The sequence below is a fragment of the Haplochromis burtoni genome, unplaced genomic scaffold (genome assembly GCF_018398535.1).
Source record: "Haplochromis burtoni strain Fernald_Lab_line unplaced genomic scaffold, NCSU_Asbu1 Contig_18, whole genome shotgun sequence".
NCBI lineage: Eukaryota > Metazoa > Chordata > Actinopteri > Cichliformes > Cichlidae > Haplochromis > Haplochromis burtoni.
In genome coordinates, this window is record NW_024582379.1 from 3,077,285 (window position 1) to 3,095,269 (window position 17,985).

A 17,985-nucleotide genomic window follows, 5' to 3' on the forward strand; every position below is an offset into this window, starting at 1 on the left:
AGAAATGGGCAAAAAATATTGCATAAAAAATTCAATATCTCAAAAAGTATAGAAGTTATGAGCACCAAAGGTCATAGCAATAATTAGCAGAAAGAGCAGAATTTTTCAAAGTTTGAACAGTGCAAATAGCATGCAAATAGCAACCAGAATAATAAGGATGCCCTTTGAGGGCATCCACACACAATAACAACAGGTGCACTACAGGGTCCGACAATGAGACAGCCTCCAAAAGGGAATGGTTTTATAGGTGGAGTCCACTGACATTTTTCCCTTATTTTTTCTGACTGGTTTTTCATTTGGTGTCAGCGTCACTACTGGAAACATGAGGTGATACCTGGTCCTTGCAGAGAGAGTGCACAGGTAGTCCAACAACAGTCTCAAGAGCATGGAGGAGATTCTAAGAGAGAGATAGTTAATCTAGAAGAGCTGGACAGAATACCAGAACTGGCAGGTCCACCACTAGTGCACTGTGCTTTTCAAAGATGAGACCAGCTTCACCCTGTGGACATGAGACGCATGTGAAAATGTCAGGAGCAGCGGTGGAGAACGTTATGCTGCGCATTATGATATTTTCAGGCATGCATTCAGGCTTGTGGGGGCCATACAAACTACTGAGTGCCATTCTGAGTTGCTGCAGTGAAATCTTTGAAAACTGGACTAACTTGCTGCATCTTTTTTTATTGATTTTTTTTACTTTGATTTTCAGGGTCTCTTTGAATGTGGCATTCTGCCTATTCTAACATATTACCTAGTCCATTTCAGACAGATAGATGGATGGATGTCCAGCATAATTCCTTCCCCATTGTGTTTTCTAAGTGTTCGTTTAATATTTTGGACAGTTTATAAACACACTACTTCCGTCTGATTCATTTCTGAATTAGTATTAGACCTGAGTAATGCTTCATCTAATCTTCACCTTAACTCCTAATGTCTCGCCATTGCTTTTCCCTCCCGAGGTGCCCATTTCTGTTGAATCTGGATTTGATCGGAATTGCCAATCGCTTTGCACAGTTCAATCTGCCAGCCTTCGCCCTGGGAACGCTCCTTCTAATTCCCTGTGCCAGTAAGAAGGAGCAGCAGGTCCAGGTGAGTGCATCGATTTAAATACATGTGAGAAGTAAACGTGTAGTTTAGGCTCTGACTCTTCTTTTTTTGTTGTTGTTGTTGTTTGCAGGGTTTCCTGTCTGTCTGCAACCCGCTCGCCGTGCTCGAGCAGGTGGACGAGCTTATGAACACCGGGGAACTCGCTGGTATTCCTTCACAGGTTAGATGTGACGTCTTTCCACTGCTTACAGATTTAACTGCCTTTAACACTTGTTACCACATTTTACTATCATTTAGAAATGTCCACTTCAGCTACATTGTCATTTCATTTAATCTTTCTTTGTTTCTAAATATATTTTAAAAATAGAATTCTTTTTATTTTTTAGACATTAATATTTCTGAGTATCAGCACACTCCTTAAAACTGTTAAACAGGAAGTCTGATCAGCTGATAAGATGGTGTGAAATTATGAAAGATATTTTTTTGTGTGTCGGAAAAACTGTGTTGCTAACCAAACACAGAAATAAACCCAATCTTCACGTGAGCAGATTTGCTGTTTTGTAACATCTGATGAAATGAAATTAATCTGCATTCTTCATTGTGATATAAACAAAATTATAGAGTATATTATGTTATATATTTAATGTCTTATACTACATGACTTAATTTTCTTAATGACCCATCAGGTCAGGGAGACTGTGTTAACTTTCATCAGCCAGAATGGACAGCATCAGAAACTGCTGAAGACGAAACACTTCAGCCATCTGAAGCAGCTCATAGTGTCGAGTGGGCAGCCTAACCAAGTGAAAGATTTGGTGGACTATCTGATCAGCCAGAACTGGTGAGATTCACACCGCTCAACCTTTCATAGGAAAGCAACAAAAACTTTTCTATAGAGATGGTTTAAAAACATCAACAATAAACTGATGCATAGTGCTGTGATCTAAAAAGTCTAAAACCTGATGTAATCATCCATACAAGGATATAAAGAGCGGGTACCTGTCCTTCCAACCCTCATATAAATGGAAGGAGACTAACAATGATCTACATGTGCCTATGATATCTATGAGCTGTGATCTAAAGCTTTCATTATTATACACACAAAAATCCAGTCTATAACCACGCACTGAGACGCCTCCTCTGCATTGATCTGTAATGGCCAGATCCCCAATCTGCAATTTCACCATGGGCCTCAGACTTGCACAGGAAAAAAAACATCAGCTTTTTAAAACAGGAAGTTATTGGGATACAGTACCACACAGTCGTGTGAAAAACGAGCACACCACCTTCTTTCAAGTCTAAGAGTTTACGCATCAGTGCACAATTTTTAAATTATCTGGTCGTTCCCAGGTTCTAAAATTATTTAGATACAATGTTAGATGAACAACAACACAACATAATTACGCTAGTTCATAATTTATTGAGAAAAAAGAAAACACAGACGCTGCATGTGAAAACTAACTACACCCCATGATTCTGTTTGCTTGTACCTTTATCCGAACATTGAGTTTGGTTTTAGATAAGAAGATAAGATAAGATAAAACTTTATTAATCCCTCGGGTGGGTTCCTCTGGGAAATTCGGTTTCCAAAAGCACAGCACCGACAGAAGTTAGAGAGTTACAGAATATTATATATATACACACACACACACATATAAATACAGAGACATATATAAATAAAATATACGAAGGGGATAAATAGGAATAAAAATTAAAATACAAGTGAATTGCACATTTTTTAATTCAGTTTATTGAGGTTTGCAGATGTTCTGTCTTAAGATCTGACCACAGCATTTAAATCAGGATGAGGTCTGCTCTTTGACCGGATCAGTGCAAAATCTTGGTGTTTTTCTATTTCAACCATTCAGCTGTAGATTTGTTGCAGTGCTTGGGATCATTGGGCCTCATTTACTCATTCACAGTGCATATGCACAAATCTGTGATTTATCAATATTTTTGTATTTTAGGAACAAATTTAGTTGAGGTCAGTTCCTCTGACCAAACATACGTACAACAAACACCTGGCTGCCTTATGAATTTGAACACAAATCTGTAAAATGAGTAAGGCTGCTGCTGCTACTACTACTAACAATCATTAGCAATTATCATTGAATTTTGGTTTTTATTCATAGCTTTCTAAAACGCATTAAGCCACAAAATGCTCAGGACTACAAAAAAGGCACGTGAAGAAAACAAAATACTATCGCCAAGGGGAAGCACAGCCACCCTTTGGTGGAAGCTTATTTGTGCCACTTGCATCCGATTCTTTCAGTCACTACCCAAAGCTCGCGAGGTTCTCGTGTGGGGCTGATGGATCACATGGTTCCTCAGCCTCCACCTGTTTTAATCTTTTTATTCCTTGTGGTATTTTGTTTTTATGTCAACTTTGATTCCAAACTTTGGAATCTCTCAAGAGAAATTATATTCTGTTATTTCAGGCCTGCGTGCTTATTTTATTTATTATTTTTGAAACTTCTTTGGTCTCTTCTGGCTTCCTCTTTCAGCATCCAGACACTGTTATTTAATTTTATATGGTCAGACTTTCTTCTTGTTTCTTGCCTCAGAGGTGCAGGATTCTGTCTTATAACATCGTCACCACTTTCTCTTCACTTGGAGCTAAGTGTGTTCACTTATGTTGAGAAACCATGGCGGGGAAGTGCGCAGACAATAGGCAAATTATATGGGGCTCCCACAAGGCTGCTGGTTTTGAACTATTCTGATTTACTAACATACCCACAGTGGTGAGAATAAAATAGGCCAGTTTGCAGGTTTCTGAATCTGACTGTAATTTTGCATGCAAACTAATTTGTTGCACATGATAAAAACATTTCCACCCAAATATTAGTAAATGAGGCCCATTATTCTGGCTTCAGCTGTTGTGACTCTAGAATACTTTGATATACTAAGTTAATGGTGAATCCTGAATACTCCTGACCTGCAAACTGCCAAAACATCTGCTTTCATAGAGGTGCTGATATCTGCTGATGGTCATTTAATCAAATGCTTTTGATTAGCAGCACCTGGCTGCTACTTTGTTCATTTTTTTTATATTTTTTTTAAATTTTGTCTTCATATCTCAAACCTTTTAACTGGAAGAGGTTGTCATAGACTGGCTGTTATTTAAAAACGCTAGCTCTTACTGTTACTCTTACTTACTCTTAATGTTATCCTACAGTCTCAGGTTGTAGCTCGAAATTCAGATTTTTGCTTCCAGTTTAGTTTAAATGCTCGCACTTAGAACTGTGTTAGAAACAGATGTCTTAAACCGGTTAAAGTTGCATGACTTTAGTTGTCTGTGCTCTTCAATCTTCCCTGCAGCCATGATGATGCTGAATCAGTCGCTCGTGAGTACATGAAACACAGAGAGCGTCAGCGAGGGAAAACCCTGACAAATGGCTCGTTGTCATCCAGCTGCCTGAAGGTAACTGAAGCCGATATCTTGGGCCGAGTTTAGTGGAACGTAAAGGCTACACATGTTTGATGTGAAGTAGAAGTTTCTTTTTATTAGCTAAAAGCACTTCACCTGTGTGCATTAATGATTTCATTTGTTTTTCAGGACTTTCTTAACATGCAACACGGAGTATTGAGATGAACCAGCACTGTTGCTTCAGCCGTGTTTATATAATCCTCCTTGGTCTGCTTTAGGCTGAGATGCAGTATTTGCACTTCACATTTATCTTTCAGCTGTAATATTTGAATAAACTATTCATTTATGAAAACTGTGGAGATGAGCTATTTAGAAGCAGCAGATCACATGTCAACTTTTATTTTCCACTGTAACTCCAAGTTTGTTTCCTAGGATGTGTATTGAGTTTAACTGTTGATTTTCATTGCACAGCCACACTTTGTACAATATTTTGAAGCTAAAGTACTGTCGCACATCGGTTCTAAAAGAAAGAGGAGCAGTAATCCTAATAAATGATGTACACTGTGTTGCCAAAAGTATCAGCTCATCTGCCGTCACACACATTAAGGAACAAACCAATCTTACTTCATGGAATTTTATACGATGTTGGCCGAATCTTTGCAGCTATAACTTCAACTCTTCTGAAAAGGCTTTGTAAAAGATTTAGAGGTGCTTATGGGATTTATGGGAGTCAAGTTCTTCCACACCAAACTCGGTCATCCAGCTCCCACAGGGCGAGAGGCAGGGTTCACCCTGAACAGGTCACCAATCTGACGCAGGGCTAAGACAACCATTTGCACCGATGGGCAGTTTAGAATCTAACCCCACTAACTGCATGTCTTTGGAGTGTGGGAGGAAGCCGGAGTACTCAGAGAGAAAATATGAACTCCACCCAGAAAGGTCCCGACCAGATGGTGGTTTCAAACGCGGGACCTACTTGCTGTGCTCACATTTTCCTAAAGTTATTTCTGTTTTCTTTTTAAATACTTTCACATTTATATGAAACAGCTTCCTTATCTCAGTCGTACTTCTTTGGTTCATCAACTTTTTTTTAAACACTGGTCTTGTTTCTGATGGACTACTTCCCGTCACTCGCTGTTAGAAGTGACTGTGCGATATTTGAGAGGAAGTGTGCACTCACAGTGAGACCGATCCGAGCTGAACTTTATCCATTCTGAATTTTTCAAAAGATTTATACATTTTGGTCCTCCAGTTTTTTCTTCTCCTTTGCAGCTGTCACTCATTCAGGTGTGCAGAGATTATGTATCACGTTTGCCCATCAAGAACGCTCAGCAAGTTTACTTGTTAGTGGTTTAGCCACACATGGTGTGCCCTTAAATGGACTTATAAAGCTCATCTGTTCCCAGAGAGGAGTGCATTAAATTAATGTCACGAGACTTCCTTTTCAAACTCACTTGCCTCATGGGAAACGGAAGACTTTGTATTCTCTGCCTGGCTTTGTGTTAAAATGACTGTTTCATTTTCATCTAAAATGGCCATTCTGTGAAACTGGTGTCCAGATTTAGTCCAGTCCTTGTTCAAGGAACCTAACTCAAGGTATGAATCAGTGTTGCCCTAGCATTATAGACAACTTGCCAAAGAACCATGTTTAAATTGTATCTTTTGGGACATTGTTACTAGAAGCAAAAACTAAGAATTTGTTCCTATTTTTTCAGTTTAATCAAAGAAAGGTCAATATACTAACACAGTTTGACAAACTCCCTTGTCTAAGAAAGACCAGACTGCTTCAATAAATCGGTGGATGCATTTTTCTGCAAAAGATTTTTTTTAAATTGAGGGGTGGATCAAGACTTTTGCATAGTGTTCTACAGATTGTGTTCATGTATGCAAAAAGGTCTGAGAAATATGAGATTAAATATGTGTTTATACACTCAAACTGTTGCCCCTCAGAAAACACTATATAAAGATATATAAACCAATGCATGTTTTTAAATGCAATTTGTATCATTTATGTGTTTTCAATGATTCAAGGACTTGTTTAAGCTGCACAAGAACCATAATTTTAGCTGTGTGTGAATTAAATGAGAAGAAATGGCTTGTTTCTCAGAATGGACAGATCAAGTGTCATAAAGTTATATTTATAAACTCGATTCACAGAAACCAAAGTGTCTGAATCATCTTTGCTGAACTAGGCCATCAGATATTGTACTTCCCCAACTTTAGCTGCAGTTATGAAACTGCAGTTGTGAGTTGGTTAAAATAGTTTCATGTAAGAAAAACAAGACCCAATAGAGTGCCGAATACCAGGAAAACAAATTAATGCAACAAACAGATTTGATAATATACATGTGAAAGATTTTTCTCTAAGGGTTGTGCTCATTACTTAAAATCTCTTAAGGAACAATCATCTTTCATTAAATCCATTGTTTCCTAATTCAAGAGATGATACAGAACCTCAGTGTGTCTCTATCTGGGAGAGCGCATGGAGATTTAGAAAAACGGTGTAGATGGAGCGCACATCTGTCTTCTCCTTCGTATCAAGTATTTATGTGATAGGTCTGGATTTTATATATCATCTGCCATATCTGCATGTCCTGAAAGATTATTCCTAAAGAAGTTATCATTACATTATACTGATATTGCTGTTGCAGCTGCACACTGATATGGTGTTTAGCACTGTTACCTGACGACAAGGAGGTCCTGGGTTCAAACCCACCACTTGCGTGGTGTTTGCATTTTCTCTCGGTATACACCATCTTTGTGCAACAGTCCAAACATCGTTTTTTGATTGATAAACTTACTTTAGTGGGTTTAGGTCAACTCTAAATTGCAAAGGGGTGTCAATGTCAGTGTGAACAGCTGACTCTCTTTGTTAGCCCTGTGACAGACTGGCAAGCGGTCCAAGGTGTACCCTCCTTCTACCCCAGCCACCTAAAAGCAGCTATAAACTCCAGTGCCTATTGTTTTACAGGGAGATATTTTTGAGCCATCTTAACCAGGAGGAGTGTGCTTCATATTGTACTGCTGCAATGCCAGCAGTTTCATTATGATCCCTTCATCGCCCACTTCTGAAAGATTCCAAGAAGACAGGCAACATCTCAGTGTTGACAATAAACTTATATTTATTATCATACGTTCATACGGCATTGGCAAAAGACAAAGAATACATATTCATACAGTTTTGTTGTTTTTATTCAAAGTTGCCTTAATATATATCCATATTTTTAACTCATGTATAAAAGCTTTTATACATTATGTATATATGCAGTATGTTTCTCATTATTATAGTTTTCACATGACAAAAGAAAGAAATCTTATTCAGATGAGGTTATAAATGTCCTTATTTCACATAATCTTTGTTTAATTCACACGTCTTAACGTGTACATGTTTTGGAAGACAAATACATTTAGAAAAGTGCAGTCAGCATTGGTGTGATAGCTTCTAAGCAAGTGATGTGCTGGGGAAAAAAAAAAGAAAAGAAAAAAGCTTTTCACTGATGAAAAGTTTAATCACTCAGTTCGGAGGATTTCTGTGCCAGTGTGTAGCTTATTATTTCAAAGTGTGAGTGAGACTGCTTTAGCTAGAAACGGCTCTATAGAAGACACAGCTGCATCGTTTTTGACTTTTAGAGGTTTTTACTCCATAATTGCCATGTTTTGAAAATGCAATTAATAGTAAATATGAAATAGCTTTAGCACTTACAGCTTAATGATGGAATCGATAAACTTACTTTAAATTGAACCTTTAGCTATGAAGCTGCTTGTTATACCTCCTCAGTTTAGTGATCACAGCTGGCTGATCGACTGGGAGCCCGTTTCCCGGGTTTTCTTCTCTGTACTCTCAGCATTTTCTGTTTCAGGCAGATGAAGAGCCTTCCTGCAGATGCTCTTAAAGACGGGGCTGGAGAAGTAGTAGACCACAGGATCCAAAACGCTGTTGAGGTAGGTCAGGCTAATGGTGATGTAAAATACAATGGTAAGGTTTTCCATTTCAGAACACATGTTAGAGGAACCGGCTAATTTATAGGACTTGATCCAGATCACCAGCTGTGTGAAGTTGCTTGGGAGGAAGCAAATGATGAAGAGCACTACCACGACTATGATGAAGTACAAGGCCTTCTTGATCTTGGCATGCTGGGCCAGCTGCCTCCCTTTCAGGTTGCGAACGATGCAGAATGTGCAGTAGAGGATGACCAGCAGAGGCATGTAGAAGGAAAACAGAAATGCAAACTTATGCCAGGAAAGATTACCCTTGGTCTTGGTGTCAATCATGAAGCTCTCACAGTACGTTGTGTTGATGTGTGACAAAGAGAAGACATGAGCAGTCATTGAAGTGGTGACCAACCACAGCCCGAGTGCTCCGATTATGGCTTTAGAGACGCTCAGAGAGTTGATGGGATGGTGGGGATGCACCACACGCATGTACCTGTCCACAGCGATGGCCATCAGGAAGAAGGTGCTTCCGCTGCGATTCAGGGCCAGCATGAAGAGGCAGATGTTACAGAGGGCGTTTCCAAACTTCCATTTGATCCCGGCGAAGTAGTAGCTGGCACGGAGAGGTAAAACAATATTGAGCAGAAAATCAGCCATTGCCAGGTTAAAGAGCAACACTGTGCTGCTTTTCCAGGGCCTCAGGTGGAAGCAGAAGATCCACAGAGCCAAACCATTACCAAGAACTCCCAGGACAAACTCTGTCATCAGCAGAGGAGGGAGGACATTGATCAGCAGAGTGCCATTGAAGCTGCAACGCATCGTGAGCTACGTGCCTCTTTGATGTCTTCACAAAAAGAAATGACGTCTTTGGAGCTGCCCGTACTCTTTAAAGGGAAATGCAAATGCAAAAAAAGTGTGATTATGTGGTTCACCCTTTACCAGGAAGCCAGAGGCTTCTGCTTTTTTTTAATTTTTTTTTAGGTGTTAACAAGCATTTAGTTGTCTGTCTTGGTGGTGTTAAATTTCTGTAGAAATAAAGACATAAAAATAAAGGTGATAACAAAAAAATCACTTTTACACGAATGATCACATCTCTGCATGCAGAAATATTTTCAGCTGTTTATCCTTGGAGTTTTATAAACCTTATGTTGTCACACTGCATGGCTGCACAGTTAAAACTGTCCTACTCAATCAAATCTCTGAGCACATAAGCAGGAACTCATACCTTTGATGAAGCACTCCTCACATCTTTACCTCAGTCCACACAGGGCCTTTCATGGAGAACTGAAGAATCTCTCTTTCATAGATAACTATTTCACACTCCACTAAGAAGCTTTTCTCATGAATCACAAAGACTAGATAATGATCTGTGTTGGTTTTTATTGTGCACTCTCTATGTACAGGAAGTTTAGCACTTATTTTATTATCCTAATAATATAATAATAAGTAAGTTCTTATTCTGGGACAATCACCCACTGCTGTGCAGCTAGCGTGAGAAAGTTCAGCAATTATAAAAAGCCACATTGTACCACACTGGTTTTATTTACCACGTGCCAAAAAAAATTTACACAAAGGCTTCACTTTGTTGCATGCATTGTGGAGAAGTGTTTAACCTGCATCTGCTGCATCACCTTTTTCATGAAGCTACCTAACACTAGGTAGTACGTGACCAAATAAGATTAGACCAGAAAAAAACAAACAAAGGCGATCTGCAAAGTCAAATATGAGAAAAACTGTCTGCATCCAGCTGCGACGCATTAAACTGACCGCTAACAGCGTCCACCTGTACACGCAGAAAGATACTTGTTTTTAATTGGCTATCATCCATTCTCTGATGCTTTGTTGTAAATGAATTCAGTACTTACGTCTTGTACATATTGTATAATAATATTTAAGTCCTTAATGAAACAGAATCTGAGAAATGTCCGAAAGGTTTCAGATCTTTTTATTTTCACAGAGGTTCAGTACTGGAATGAGCCACGGTGGCGTAGTGAAGTACTGAAGCCCACGTTTATTGATTCATGAAGCGAAACTATATAAATATCATCTGAGGGGACAACGTGTCAGATGATGTTCTGCACATCCTGGATGGAGTTGGGGGGTTTTTGTGTTTTTTTCAAAAGGCGGAGGTGTATCTGTCTCTTCCTCACTATGAATACTTAAACAAATTGTGTCATTTAGCACCTTTCAGATAAAACTTTACTGCTGGACACATTTTGCATAATGAAGCTGCATCACTGAGGAGGGTAACTGTGCAAAAGGTCACAGAGTGGAGCATTTTATTTCATATATAAGTTTTGAGCCGTGTCTCATGTCCTTTATAGTTTGCTCCGAAAACTGGAAAATGGGTCAGTGACTGGCTGAGACATGCCCACACATAGACGGAAATACAGCACATAAGTCAAAAATAGAGTTTGTTGGTTTGACCATTTTTATTCTTCAATAAAAAGAACTCTCTTAGGTAAGCTTTCTCGTCATTTCTTGAAATAGTCTTCAGGAATAGTTCTCCGGGCTCCGAGAAGTGGAAATACAAATATGGGAGAAACTGAGCTGTAACAACTTCCACACAGAGAAAAAATGGCCTTTGTCTTCCGATCATTCATTTTCTGATGCTTTCTTGTCAGTGAATTATGAGCCATTTGTTTCTTTGTGTGCGTTTCTTTTTTACTCGCTACATGATTACACACCTCTCTACATTTAATCGTTAGTTATTATTAATCTCTTGCTCTCTTCCACAGTGTCTTTATCCTGTCTTCCTCCCCTCATCCCAACCAGTCGCAGCAGATGGCCAAGAGACAGCAGGCGGTTTAACAATATTTTATTAGTTAGGCTTAGGCTTGGAACTGTGGCAAGGACAAAAGCAATGTACGGTGGCCCTGAGAGGCCAAACGGACTGCAACTTCAGAAAACACTTGCAAAAAGAAAAATGCAGCAAAAAGAAAAACGCTGCAAAAGCACACAAAGCACAACGGAAATAGGAAAAAAGACAACGGAAATAGGAAAAAAGACAACGGAAATAGGAAAAAAGACAACGGAAATGTTTCTGGGGAGACAATAACCGGACGGACCAGTTGCACGAACCAAAACATGCTAACAAGTGCACTGGGACTGGGAGACACTTCAAAGAAGTGGAGCGGCCAAAGAGTAAACTTTCAAAAGTACATTCTGAATATTATGTCACTTATTTATGTGCAAATGTTAGCCGTTAGATAGTCGGCCTTAATCTTACAGAGAATGTGATGATTTTGTGGATAATTAAAGTCAGTCATATATCCACAAACACAACAGGCTGAAAGTCAGTGATGCTGCTCAGTTTGCAGTCCTGAATATCATGGCACAAGCAGGATTCACTGCACTGTTAATGTTAGCTATGTTATGTTGCTGCCTCTGTTCGGTGGTGTCGAGCCAAACGGACTTTAACGTGTGTTTGAACGAGCTGACGGTTCACTCGTTAAGCTGAAAGAAAGATGCTTTAATCACAGGAGTCACACATGTGTCCACTGCACCATCTGGGAACTCTTCTTGTTTAGCACTCGTAATAACACAAACACTAAATCCTCCTGTTTGTAGCAGTGTATACACCTGAGACTGTCACCTGTCTGTCTGTCCTGCACTCTCTCTCTGTTTCTTTCTCTCTGATTGTGGAATAAAAGTATGAACATGTGTTTATAAGTTACACTTGTGTTTGAATCCTGCAGCTTATCACACATTTGATTTCCATGTGTGACACTGCAAGTGTCCAGAGTGAGGACAGACTGAGGGACCACTGCTGCACATCATCTGTGAGGCTTTGCACCCCTGATGATCCACCAGGACAAACTCAGCAGTGTGTGAGGAAGAGGAGGAGGAAGAGCCAGCAGCAGCTGACAGATGGAGAGAATAGACAGACTGTTCCCTGTTTGTGAAGGACTGCTAGAAAAGTTTAACATAACTAATTGTCTGTCCTGAATCAGTCTTATTAGGTAATGTTCAAATAATTTATCATTCCAGTGTTTTCAGTGTGGGAGAAAGTACTCAGGGCCTTCAAGTTACACACTATGAAAGGCAGCAACAAGTTTAATGTTCAGAAACCTAAAGTATGTATCAGCAGCAGAATGGACTAAAAATAAATGTTTGTTTCAGTTCTATGAAGCTTTGAGTATTTTGGATCAGTAGCACTGCTGTGTTTGTTGCATCATATTGCTGTAATTGTTTATATGCTTTATATATTCTGAGCTAAGTTGATCTATAGTGTTACATCATATTCTATAAGGATGTTATGTGTTTGTGACTTTCGCCCAGTTTGACCCATTTAACAGAAGTCAGCCTGTTTAAGGCTCTGATATCTATTCTGTATGACTTAAAGCAGTTATGACATGGTCTGATTTTCTCACCCAATAAAGGAATATTTCATATATCAGTCTACTCTTCATTTTATCAGAAACAGTTTTCACAGCTCGTACATTTTCTTTTTACACATATATGTAAGCATTGAGCCAAATTTAGTAATGCCAACATATTAAAAGAACAATATTTGTCTCTTATATATAATACATCTATATATACACTGTCACAGATACTTGTGTTTAAGTGAAGATTTAAGGTGATAGGAAATATAAATAAATGCAACTTGAATCTTTACTGAAGCTCAGTGTTTGGCACAGAGTTCATGTTCACTGCTGTAATAACTAATAATGATTAATATAATATTGGCCATATTATATTTACATTACCAAAGTGAGATGACTTTAGTCTCATGAACAAGATTAGCTAATTGTTATTTACTAGCTAATCTTAAATGACTGTTCAGTACAAAAATGAAGCCCAACAATCATGTTTTACAGTCCGTGGTCTCAGCCTCAGATACTTATCAAATCACACAAAGCTCATGTAGAAACAAATGTACAAAATATGTTCTCCTTCATTTCTGTCAAACAAAGCTGTATGAAACGTTTCCAGCTGTTAGTATCATGGTTGCTAGGCAACCTGGGCAGCGCGACGGAGGCTAGACCGTCCCATTTCACAAGCCTACAAGCCTCACACTTCCGGCCTCAGCAGTCTGAGTACGCGGCCCTTGAGGACCGTTAAGGCTGCGTACTTTAAGGCTGCAGAACCTAAATTGGGAAACAGTCCCTGAATTGGGATACAGCCATACATACATGTTTTGGTTCGTGCAACTGGTCCGTCCGGTTATTGTCTCCCCAGAAACATTTCCGTTGTCTTTTTTCCTATTTCCGTTGTGCTTTGTGTGCTTTTGCAGTATTTTTCTTTTTGCAAGTGTTTTCTGAAGTTGCAGTCCGTTTGGCCTCTCAGGGCCACCGTACCAAGGGCCCAAAGATATCATTTAAGGTCACGTCCACACTAGCCCGGATAGATTTGAAAACGGCTTTTTCGTCCGAAAACGCTCCGCGTCCACAAAAGCATTTTCAGTCATTTTCACAGAGTTGAGCGTCCACGTTGAAACGGCCGCAAACGCTTCTTTCCAGTCCTGCGCATGCGTGGAACGCAAGAAGATTCGACCTGCCTCTCTTTGAAACGTCGCGGCAAAATTTTGAGGAAAAGCATCGAGTTTTTTAAATGGACTAACAATGAGGCGGAGGTGTTTCTGCGATTAACACAAAAATACAAAGTTGCAAAAGTGAGTAAGAATTAAAGAATTTGAAGAAAAGCTATCTGGAGCATGTACAGACTGATATTAATATTTAATAGGGCTGTCAAAATTGAGAGCAAACAAAACAACTGCCCACTGCTAGCTTAGTTTAATTGGTCACGTGACTGCATCACATGACTGACATGCGTCATCGTTTTAGAAAGTCTGTTTTCGCTGTGCACACTCGAACCCTGCGTTTTCCATGAGCGAAAACGCCGTCTAAGTATTACTTCTAAGTTGTAGTGAATTGATAGAAGAAAATAAATTGTACAACACTAAACAGAAGAAAGTAGAGAAATAAAAACTTAACACAAACCAGTGACCCACTCCAGGGCCTGTTCCGTAAGAAGTGTATTTGTTGTAGCATTACTGTGGAAACAAAGTACTTTTGTTCATATTTGGTTATGTTGTGAACACGGCGGTGATGAAATGTACCCATTTACTCCTTAGTCACGTCCTGTCTTACAGTCTGGGTGATCTGTTTCTAGCGCTGTTGGAAAGGGGTTGTGGGTGGTGGTGTGAGCAGACTAGTGTGATACATTAACCCTGGGGAGACAAGATTTATACACTTTAAGTATTATTAATTATGTGAATTTAATCCAGGAAAAATATTTCAAAGGTTTTATACATTTCATTTAGAAAATACTGAAAAGAAATGAGAAATAAAAGTAAGAAGTAACTGTAGTTTACTGGCTGCATCCTTTGTAGTTTTGTAAGATACGTTAATGAAATTAAAATTAATTACACATTAGAGCTCAGCAAAATAAAATACATATGATCTTATGATATTATCACATAGTGAAACTAATATCTCATTAAAGTAAAACCTGAACAAAAGTAGCTCAAATTCAAACAGAACATGAACGTTTAAAAAAATAACAACAACAAAGAGCTAGTTGTAAAAAAAATGTAACAATCAAATTAATTAAAGAAATTAATCTGAACAAATTCAAAACTTAATTTTTTTTGAATAAAAGATAAAGTGAGTATAATGAAACACGGTCCTTTTTTTCTGTATTGCAGTGTTTTATTTATTTTTTGTCATTAGCAGTCTGACCTTGCATCATTTTTAATGTGAATCTGGTTGTAGAGAATTACCAGGTTTCGTCATAGGGGTTATTTGACAGTCAGGCAAAAAGCCGCCTTGTTTCAGCCCATCCATAATCAGCAGCAGTGGACAATTATGACACTAACGCTGGCACTATGTTTAACTCTGCTGCCATCTAGTGGATAATATCTGAAAATGCATACAGCACACAGGTCAGAAGTTGAAACATACTCATCATGGGCATGAATGTCATGGTAATTTTTGGCTTTTAATGAATAATTGTAGAGGATCTTTGATTACTTAAAAAAAACAACAAACAAGACAAGGTTCCACAAGTTTGAATTTATTTTTGGTATTTCTACGATCTACACACGGTCAAAGGTTTTAATCAGTCATGCTAAAGGTTCTGCAATGTAGTTCAACTTGACAAGACCAAGGCCTATTATCTTCTCATTAGTGATCATGACTGACCAAAACTGGTCAACACAACTCTTTGCAGCATAAAAAGTGTTTGTTTGACAGCATTCACTGGAGTGACCAATACTCCAATGAGCAATTGGGAAGTCAAAGGAAGTCACTGAAGATCTAAGAATAAGAATTGTGGATTTACATAAGTTCAGAAGGTCTCTTGGAGCCGTTTTTAAACAACTGCCGATCATCAGTTCAAGCAGTTGTACACAGGTACAAGTCTTTCAGATGTGTCACCACTTAGCTGAGGTCTGGAAAAAGTGTCACCCTCAGATAAGAGGACTTTGGTTGGGATGTTTAGAAACGATACAGGAACCATCGAAGGTCAAACCTGCCATGAACTGGAAATTGCTGGAACACCAGTATCACTGACCACAGTGAAGTGAATCTTAAATCAGAGGTTGCTGACAAAGAAAAGAAGCCCCTGTTCCAAACAAACGCCTTCAAGATTGGCCAAAAATTCTCCACATGGACAAGCCAAACTCCTTCTTGAGAAAAGTTTAATGGTCAGATGAGACAAAGACTAAGCTGTTTGGCCTCCATGACAAGGCAATGTTTAGAGGAGTAAAGGTGAGGCTTTCAAGTCTGAGAACATTGTATCAGCTGTCAAGTATGGTGGTGGCAGCATCATGCTCTGGAGATGTTTGGTTTTGTACAACATGCCGGAACATTGTACAAAACTTGGTTAAAACTTGGACACAACTGGGTGTTCTGACAGGACAATGATCCCAATGCACATCAAAACTGGTTTCGGAATAGATAAAGCAGGTTAACAGCAAACTTCTGGAATGACCTTTCCAAAGCCCCGACCTCGACTCTATGGAAAATTTGTAGACTGTGCTTAAAAGCCGGTTCTGTGCCAGGAAACCCACTCATTTAATTGAACCTTACCGATTTTGCAAAGAAGAGAATTCAGATTTGCAGCAGAATCATCCCAGACGCTTCTTGTTGGCTACCAAAAGTGTCTGGTCAAAGTGCAGCTTGCTTAGGGACATTTAACTATATCTTTTTATGTATGTCAGTCTGCCTCAGGGCAGCTGTGGCTACAACTGTAGCTTGCCTTCACCAGTGTGTGAATGTGAGAGTGAATGGGTGGATGACTGGGTGTGTAAAGCGCTTTGGGGTCCCTAGGGGGGACTACCGGTAGTAAAAGCGCTATACAAATACAGGCCATTTACCATATGGATAAAAAGGGGTTTTATGTATATGTCTTAGCCTCTATGTATCCTTGGACCCTGTGTGGATTAAAGGAAATTACAAATAAATTTAAAGTTACACCCAATTCTTGCTTTTCTTAGTCATTTAAGATGCTGTACAATCCTTTCAAATACTGTTTAAAGAAATCTTGAAAAAAAAAAATTACCCCAACAATCTTGACCGTGACGAGTGTATTAATACCTTTGACTGCAACTGTACATGTTTTAGAGACTACGTCATCTGAAGAGTGTTTCTTTGATGCACAAGAAATGTTGTGTGAGGAATTACTAATAAGAATTTTATTAATGATTACTATCTTTTCTGTTGTATATAATGTGCTTTATAGAGGCATGCACAGTTACCATCAGTTATCCCATCTTTCCTCCACCGACCTTCACCAGAGTTCATCTAATTATTCACACATAGCTCATCGGTCATAATGTCAGTGCATTACTCAGAATTCTTTCATACAGATGTCACGCGGTAATTATCCATGGATGTGACTTGCAGCTCGTCAGTTCAGATATCGTCAGTGTGTGCAGAGTTTACACCAGGGAGAAAAAATGTGAAAGAGCCAGTATGGCTTGCGGGGCCTTTTGTCTCCCATCTCCTGTTGTCCCATCAGCCTCTGTGTTTCTTTTACTGCATAGCTGGGAATAAGACATGTGTGCTACTCCACCCAGCCGCGTGAACATGAAATTCCAGTCTGACAACATTGAGCAGCACTGAGATCTGAGCAGATCCTAAAAATAAAAATAAGAAACGGAAACTGAAGGGTCAGTCTGTTGTCACAGAGATTATCTTGGTGGTGGTCGACTGAGGAGAAAGTGAACATCCAACAGATCAAGAAACAGCACCGATGACTTAAACCGGGAGTTAGTGCTCAGCACAATTCAGCGTAAACAAAACATACAACATTAGAAGGCTTTTGCGTGTCTAACTGATTCAGATTTTTTGTGTGTCTTGATTGTCTGAACTGATCTGTTGCTGAACATTTTGTCTGAAACTGTGAAATGATAAAAGATTGAAGACATCATGATGACTGAGACAAACAGAAATCAGGTTTTTCCTCATACCTGTCTGCCAGCCACAGGGAGTTAAGTCAGGAGAGGCATGTGACACAACACCCTGTAGCTCAGAAGTGGGCAACATTAGAAACTGGGACTGTTGCCTTTACCGATTAATCCATAAGGGAGTAATTATTAGGGACAGACCACTTATTTACTTAATTATAAAGAGAAATAAGAACATCGAAGAGGAAACACATTAGTTTGTTTATCTGCTGAATTTTAATACACC

At 39.1% G+C, this 17,985-nt stretch overlaps 2 protein-coding genes across 3 annotated transcripts in view; one reads left to right on the forward strand and one right to left on the reverse strand.

Annotated features, from left to right (window-relative positions):
• Positions 1-6,563, forward strand: part of kntc1 (kinetochore associated 1) — a 31,506-nt gene extending 24,943 nt beyond the window's left edge. Inside the window, exons 58-62 of one of the 2 annotated variants that reach the window (XM_005916272.3) lie at positions 957-1,086; positions 1,175-1,264; positions 1,731-1,885; positions 4,363-4,465; positions 4,601-6,563. In XM_005916272.3, the coding sequence (XP_005916334.1) occupies positions 957-1,086; positions 1,175-1,264; positions 1,731-1,885; positions 4,363-4,465; positions 4,601-4,636 (514 nt within the window). In that variant the 3' untranslated portion in view covers positions 4,637-6,563. The remainder of the gene's footprint in view (positions 1-956; positions 1,087-1,174; positions 1,265-1,730; positions 1,886-4,362; positions 4,466-4,600) is intronic. The other variant, XM_005916271.3, reaches the window with a different exon arrangement.
• Positions 6,564-7,559: 996 nt separating this feature from the next.
• On the reverse strand, positions 7,560-9,163 carry LOC102298370 (hydroxycarboxylic acid receptor 2). Its single transcript, XM_005916274.3, has one exon. The coding sequence runs from the start codon at positions 9,161-9,163 to the stop codon at positions 8,198-8,200; it is 966 nt and encodes a 321-aa protein (XP_005916336.1). The 3' UTR covers positions 7,560-8,197.
• Positions 9,164-17,985: the final 8,822 nt, after the last annotated feature.

What these genes read in the sequence shown, in the direction of transcription:
- LOC102298370 (XM_005916274.3), bottom strand. Translation starts at nt 9,163, where the DNA reads ATGCGTTGCAGCTTCAATGGCACTCTGCTGATCAATGTCCTCCCTCCT.